The sequence below is a fragment of the Jaculus jaculus genome, chromosome 22, assembly GCF_020740685.1.
Source record: "Jaculus jaculus isolate mJacJac1 chromosome 22, mJacJac1.mat.Y.cur, whole genome shotgun sequence".
NCBI classification, from domain to species: domain Eukaryota; kingdom Metazoa; phylum Chordata; class Mammalia; order Rodentia; family Dipodidae; genus Jaculus; species Jaculus jaculus.
Genome location: NC_059123.1, coordinates 10,768,142 through 10,775,967, shown reverse-complemented (window position 1 = coordinate 10,775,967; position 7,826 = coordinate 10,768,142). Strand labels below are relative to the sequence as shown.

Genomic DNA, 7,826 nt, shown 5'->3' with positions numbered 1-7,826 from the left:
GCTCTAGTCAGCCTCCCAGCCACTGCAACTTTCACTCAGGGTTGCAGGTCTGCTGAGACAGGGCTGGGTGTGTGTGTGTGTGGGGGGGTGGTTGTTTAAATCATGGGAGGCTTCATTATTTTTATGATGAGACATGAAATAGATGCGGGGCGGAAGATGGGGATGCCAGCAAGGACAGCAGCTGCGAGCCGCGGCGCGCGCGGTGCTGGTCCCTCGGATAACGGGATAAAGTTCAATCCATGGGGACCCGCGGCGTGGGCGCACACCCTTGACTTCCAGGAGAGCGGGGGGGGGGGCCTGGGAGAGTTTGCAGTGGGGGCAAATGTTTGCTCCCAGCCTGTTTGGTGGACATGCGGTTTTCAGACACCCCTACCCCCGCTTGATTAAATCCGTGACACCCCCTCCTTCCATCCCCCCCACACACAAAGAGTTGAAATGACAATGTTGTGGTTCTCGGGGACACTTCTGCGTCTCCCCACGCAGCATTAGTAACAAGATATGGCTTGTTTGCACTGGGAAAGTGACTGTGTTGAGGAGCGGAGGTGCGTGTGTGTGTGTGTGTGTGTGTGTGTGTGTGTGTGTTGGGGAGGGGGCGGGCAAGTGGCCAGAGGAGACAGGTTCCATGGCAAGTGCCAATATGCCCATAGGTCGAAATCCCTCCGGATCCTGCACATTAAAAAAAAAAAAAAAAATTGGCTACTACGGTTCGGATCGCTATTATGAAATACAAGTGAGATTTATGATCTTTTTTTCATATTGAACATGATATGCTAACACTGCGTGTGACAGTTTAATCAAATCCATTTGTTACCGGGAACCTAAGCTAAGAAGGGGCCTCTGGGGTTTTCGGATTACGGGCAGAGTTAGGGGAGCATGTGGCTTTGTCATTCGCCATCATTTTTTTTTTTTTTTTTTTTTTTTGCACACTGTCACCACAGTGAGAGGGCTCCCGAGAGCGCGCCCGCCTTCCCGCGCCCCTTCCCCCACCCGTGCCGCCGCTGAGACCCGCTCCCAAAGTAGCTTCACAATAGTGGGTCCTCAACAGTGTGGGCTGCGTGGCAGGTCCACACGCTCCGGCCACATCGAGGAGATCCTCCCCCACAAACTCACGCACACCCCGTTTCTTCTTCTGCCTCTGGGCTGGGAGCTCCAGACGAAGCGACTGCCAAGCAGGCACGCCTCAGCCAACTCATGCAGAAAAAGAAAAGTTTTGGTAAGGTTGCGATCCATCAGATGCACTTTCCCTGCGCTCTGTACTCGCGAAGGCTCCCAAACGTTCCTCCTCTTCCACTGCTAAAGATCTGAAATACTACTTGTCGTAACTGCTTTCTGCAGCTTTCGACCAATTAATCTTGCTAGGTGCAACAAATCCTGCGACATTCTTTGCAAAACCATCCCTGTGTGGCTGCAGAGACACCACCACAAAAGGCTGGAGTCTAAACTCCGCAAGGGATTCTTTGTTAGAACGTATGTATGTTTCTTATTTTTTTTTTTTTATTTTGCATGTGAGCTGCATCAAAATTGAACTCAGTCTTGCAAATCTCTTGTTGGCCTTTGCCAAGCACCAGCACTTTGCTACCATGGTAACTGTAATTAAACTGATAAGAGTGGAAAAATGTCAGTATCTCTGAGCCTTGCAGCTGCATTGGAGAAAAAGGGAATCAAATTGGTTCCCAGCTCCATTGCTCAAAAAGGGGAGGAGGGTGGTGGAAGGGACGGGGGAGGGGGGTGGGGGAGAGAGTTGAGGGGCAGAACAGAGTTAAACAGCTCCTGTGCGAGAGATCTGGGGACATCTATTTGCATTGTTGTCCCTTAGAGGGTTGCAGCCTGTGGGGGTGCTCTGGGCCAGTGAACAGAGAGAAGCAAGCTTTTAAGGCCCAGTCCAGTTTGGATGGTGGGGGGGGGGAGGATTGAAGATGGGCAGGGAAGAGAGAAAAATCTTTTGTTTGGTACCCCTTGGCAATCCAATGGCCGTGTTCGCCAAATTCTTTTAATCTTTCCCACTGTTCCCAGCTGCAGAACCTGGGTTTAGCATCTTTCGGAGGCATCTCATGTCCCAAACCCTCTCTCTCCCTTATTTTTTTCTACACATCCCCTCATCCTATGCCTCCTTCCAGATTATCCTCTGTGAATCTTTCCAAAAAGACACAATGTTTTTCCATTCAGTGCGTGTGATTAGTCCAAAAATACATATTGAAAAAAATAACTGTGTGAAAGTGCCGCACATGTTTTATTCTTGTGATTGTTATTTTTCGACCCCTGAGTGTTGTAGAGTTGTGGTTACTTTGTTGTGCTAACTACTGAAGCTGAGGTTGTGCGGATGAATGATACAGAACAAGGGGACATAATGGGGGCAACCAACCGTTAGGCCTCCTCACAACACAATCCAGGCAATTAAAAGCTCACCAGAGTTTAAATGAAATGGTTCTACTTATTTCTGCACAGCACACTGCACAGGCTATTATTTATGTCTTTTTTTTTAATTATGATTTCCCTTAAACTGTCAAATAACTCAGAGTGGCAGGGTCTCAGAGGCAATAAGAATTTCCCTCAGAACAATTTGCATGCCAATGTGAGGGCTGATGTGTGATGAGCAACTTGGGCAATGTTTCTCCACCAAGAACGCATAACTCTCCCCAGACGTGTTCTTTTGGACCGTGAGCAATGGCTACTGACTGCTTTATGCCTTTTAGGCCCATGGCAACGTGATGACTGCTAAATAGTTCTTTCCCTACAGTTCTTAACTTGCATAGAATTGAAAGGATTCCACTTGTGAGAGAAATGTGGTGGTCTCTCAGAGAAGATATGAGGATGGAGTGGAAAATATCAAGCTCCTTTTATGCCCCAAAGCCAAACAGAATGTAAGAGTTTCAAATATTAATTGGCCTCTGAGTGCTAAATTAACATGTCAACACAACAAAAACATTTTGTGAAGACAAGCCGGGCAGTGTTCCTGGTGCCAAATGTTTGTATCTTCTGTCTTGGTTACAAGTCATTTTGAATAAAGACAGCTGAACTTCTAGACTGAATAATGGTATCATAACGATGGGAAATAGGGGGCTTAGCTACTACAAAGAATTATTTTTTTTCATTTGTTGGCTTTGTGATATTAAAATAATAGCCTTAAAAATGAGATAATTAGGATGATTGCTCTTAATGTGTCTCTGGATGCTTTCAATCATGAGTTTGGAATATCATTTAGTAAATCAAAATTTCCTCCTCCCCCTAGGTATATGGCTAAGAGGCATTTGGGTGTGTTGTGCACAGTAATTACTGGGACTCATTCCTTGTGGAACCTTACTTGAGGAGGATAACTACTTCTGATCAAAGAAACTTCATTTGTTAGAAGTTCTAGAGAGTAAGGTTTAGCACTGCTATCAAGGGTTATGATTAGTCTGTACTGGGCCCTTGACTCCTTCAAAGGAAAGGAAGAGAAAGCAGGCCACGGGGACACCACCTGCTCTTCGGTGCAAATCTGGCTGCTAGTGTGTAACTGGGAGGGTGACAGCTATGCATATCAGACAGAACGCTCACTCTGCTCTCTTCCCTGCTATTTCCTACCCCACTATTCTGCCAGACAAGTCATTTCCTAATGAAATCCCAACATCATCATAATTTTGTACATAATCAATGAAGTCTTTGCAGCTAGAAAAGTTACTCAGCTGTGGGCTCGTCATCCTGCCTCTTATCAGTGTGACTATTTCTTTAAGGGCTGGAGAGGTAATGGAGGTGAAACCTACATCATGTAGGTTTTATGTATCAGGGGAAACTGGACAGTTTGCTATGCTGGAGAAGAGAAATACGGAGGAAAGGCTTTTTAGTTCCTTTCTAGAAACTTTTTCTTTAAATTAGTAAAAATGTGTATCCTTTTCAAGTTTGAAACTTTATACTTAACAGAGAATGAAGAAGGTCATTTGGCTCTGTGTCCACAGCTCCACTGTCACTTAGCTTCTTTTATGGGGGGGGGGGAGGTCCCTTAACTTCTCTAGGTCTCTGCATTATGATTTTTAATATTAAGGGTTAGATGTCCGTAATACCTTATGTTACTTCAAGCTTGTTATCTGGTAAATGAAGCTTTGAAGAATTGGGGCAGTTTCTTCTTCTTTATTTTTTAAAGCTGGGGATTAGATACTTGGGAAACAAGAAGAAAAAAAAAAAGATTGAAAGGATTTCAGTCAAGTCCTAAAAACACACAGTGCCCAGGTAGACTATTTATGACAGAGATACAGTTTGAAAATAAATAAATACCTTTTCTCCTAACATAGTATATCTTATATATAAATAAGTATATATGTATATATTTGTGGACAGATATATAATTTTCCGTATATTTGGACTTTATCTTCTCATGTTTTTTTCATTGCCCTATAAAATGCATATATGCTATGGTTATAAACCATGTAATCTTATAGTATGGTTTTGGACAAAACCCTGTGTTAGATAGCTAAGTGATGGACCATCAATCAATATAGGCACTGATTGATAATTGTAATGATTCAATATATTTGGACATTTTAACAGTGAATTCTTTGGTAAATCAAGGACCTGGAAGAAAGTATTTGGATGTAAACAAGAAATGTAGGATTGGTGTATTTGAAAGGTGACAAGCCACGTAGTTTGTTATAAATGTCTATACTTCTTAGTTAGGTTCATAAAATCCTATTAAAAGTGTTCTTTTCTTCCAACATCAGGAACATGTTAAGTGAAGTTTTTAAACAGTTAAACAAAACTCAGTTTTGATTGTTATCGATGAATATGTGGATGGGTTGATTTTAGCTTCTAATTTAGATTGTTGTCCATTTCTTTCTGAAAGACCTGCTGTATGTGGAGAATGCAGCATTACAAAACTGGTTTAATGTGGTTTAACTTCACGTGTACAACAGCAAGGTGCCATGGATTTGTTATCATTACCAATATATACGGCTTTGACAGTAACTGAGTAATGGCTTTCATAATGTTTAAAAGTTTTTAATCTCCAAAAGTCAACCTGATTTCAGCACATCCATAGTAAAGAAAATACAATGCTTCCAGACCTATGCATTAAATATCGAATGTTTCTGAGGTCTCCAGACATCTTTTCTTTCCCTCCTGTAATCTCAGCTTTCATCTCTGGTTTCTGTCTTCCTTTAGGTATACAAATGCTCTCAGTCCAGCCAGACACCAAGCCGAAAGGTTGTGCTGGCTGCAACCGAAAGATCAAGGACCGGTATCTTCTAAAGGCCTTAGACAAGTACTGGCATGAGGACTGTCTGAAGTGTGCCTGCTGTGACTGTCGCCTGGGAGAAGTGGGTTCCACCCTGTACACGAAAGCCAACCTTATCCTTTGTCGCAGAGACTATCTGAGGTAGGAACTGAACTGGCCCATCAGTGCTGACTGGATGCCTTTGAAATACGTTGTGTTTGTTTATTGTTCTTGTGGTTGGATTTATTTCCTTAACTACCAGCATATGATCCTGAAACAAGTTGACCTGACACCTTTCAGAATATTACCCTGTGTTTGCTACATAAATGATTGTTTAACAAATAACCAAGACGTAACATGGAAAATGTTTCAATTGGACTTGCCCAGTACTCGTACTTAGCAACCAGTCATCCTGTGACTGAAAATGCTAATTAATATCAAGGATGTATTGATAGAAATCACTGTTCAGTGTGTTTTTTTATGTTAAATTTTATTAATTAGAATGTAAGAGGCAAGGTAGGCTGAACTTAAACAAAGAAATGGATCAGTTGCTGAGCTAAAAACCTCTTAACCGTTCTTAACAAGTTCAAATTTGGACTTAATATTCTTAAGTTATTCAATCATCTTTTCTGCTTTGGACTGCTCAGAGGAACTTGGTTTTTAATTCTTACATCTTAATTATTAATATGTCTATTGTTTAGTTTTTGAAAACTTCCCATAAGTGTGAATTTCTCTTCCTTCATGACATTCAAAACTATCACTACAAAGACATCACTGAACTGCCACAGAGTTGCTTAAAGATTTCCGTCTTTATAGGAATGATAGCCACACCAAAAAGTGTCACCAGTTTGAACAATGTCAAAGCAACGCAGATGGCCATGGTTAGGAAACCCTGCGGTCAATTCCACTGATCTCATACCACTTAGTAGTCAGGACAGAAATTCTAGTGAAAAGAAATTGTTTTGATTTTCAAGGAGCATTGTGACTTTATTCAGCTGAAAATTACTTATATTAATAAAGTAGGATCTATCAAATTAGAAAAAAATGATCTATGGCATCATTTGGATTTTCATATTTGATACAATTAATCATTTTTTTCTAGCCTGACATTCAGCGATTTATTTTGACTTTATGACACAAAATTTATCAATCGGCAGTAGCTCCTTGACCATCAAAGTTATTCTGGGAGGTGTTTCTTCTAGGGAATTTGATGCTTCTTAGTCTATAATTTAGTCATTTAAAGTCAGATTTCATCTTTCTACATAAAAATACATCTTTTGATTAATGGTAGTGGCATATGGGTGGACCCAGGGTGGTTTACCAGATTCTGCTAGCTCTCCTCCTTGGAGCCCTGTCTCCTCCTTCAGCCTCTTGGCTCACTGCGACCACTTGTTACCGACCACTTCCCTCTGTGGCCGGAGCTCTAAGTGCACATGGGAAGTGACTCTCAGGAGCCAGGATTTCACTGATTACAGTGACAAAACTAATCAGAGTCAGTGTGTAACGGGAATTCTTTCGGAACTCTCCAGTCTTTGAACTTTTTTTCTTTGAAATAAAAATTGCTCCCATGTTTATTGTGAGTTAGAGCCTCATTTCCACATACAGCATCATGTCTGCTTTTCATAGTTTAGCGTTGCTTTATCTGTACTTAGCAATACTCACCGCTTTTTGACTCCTTTTTGGCTTACATTTGCTTACAATGTCAGTCAGTATTTCAAGTGGAGTTAGACTATAGCTCCATGCAAACACTTTGTATACTTTGAGCTAGAATAAGGTATTTTAATAAACAAAGATGACAAAAACGTTTGAACATGAGAAAAAGTTTTTAAAATGCTAAATGAAATCTCTGGATGGTTTTAAATCAAAGGCATAAGTTTCCCAGTGAAATATCTGTGTGGTGGGTAAAGCAGGTTTGCAATTTCCAGTAGAGCAAACAGAGAAATTAAACGTAGATTTATTTTGTTTTATTATTTCTTATACTAATAAAAATATATGGTGTTGACCTGATAATTTGTGGTCTCAAATAAATGTCACCGAAGAGAATTTATCAAAATAGATTTGACATTTGAAATCTTTCATCTCTCTCTATAAGGCTATATGTTATCTTCTATGATATTTACTGTTAATAATTTCTGAAAAGCCTCAACTTTTGATGTCATTGAACTTATTATAAATATCTCATATTCTTTCTAATATAAAACCCAGTCATGATTCAAAATATTCATTTCTCAAAGTAAAATTTCCTCTTCAATTGCCCATTACCACATTAATAGCAAGTTGTTATGTTAACAGCCTGAAGGTTGTTACCATTTCAAACTAAGTTGTTAGCAGCAAGCTTATCCCTTATTTAAACAGAAGGTTTGCAGTGTATAATTGGACTTCTTTGGCAATTTCCTCAACACTTAGAAATTTCAGAAAGAAATGGAGAACTGTTATGTACATAAAACACTGTTACGTATCATAGAATATACCACAGATGTGACTTTTCTTTAGAAAGTATGTGTCAATGAAAGTAAATAGATGTTCAAGACTATACGTTTGTGACTAATAAAATAGTGTGATCTTATATTTTAAATCAGCAATATGGCCAAATTTATCTTTGACTATGTATAATCATTCAAAAATATTTATTAAATAGCTACTG

At 40.3% G+C, this 7,826-nt stretch overlaps 1 protein-coding gene across 8 annotated transcripts in view; it reads left to right on the top strand.

The window, feature by feature from the left end:
• Positions 1-7,826, top strand: part of Lmo3 (LIM domain only 3) — a 68,400-nt gene that overhangs the window by 4,494 nt on the left and 56,080 nt on the right. For 6 of the 8 annotated variants that reach the window (XM_045139551.1, XM_045139545.1, XM_045139547.1 and 3 more), the window contains one exon: positions 5,131-5,344. In XM_045139551.1, coding sequence (XP_044995486.1) covers positions 5,139-5,344 — 206 coding nt within the window. In that variant the 5' untranslated portion in view covers positions 5,131-5,138. Of the gene's footprint in view, positions 1-1,019; positions 1,214-1,290; positions 1,468-5,130; positions 5,345-7,826 lie in introns of those variants that run through there. The other 2 variants (XM_004664449.2, XM_045139550.1) reach the window with 2 other exon arrangements.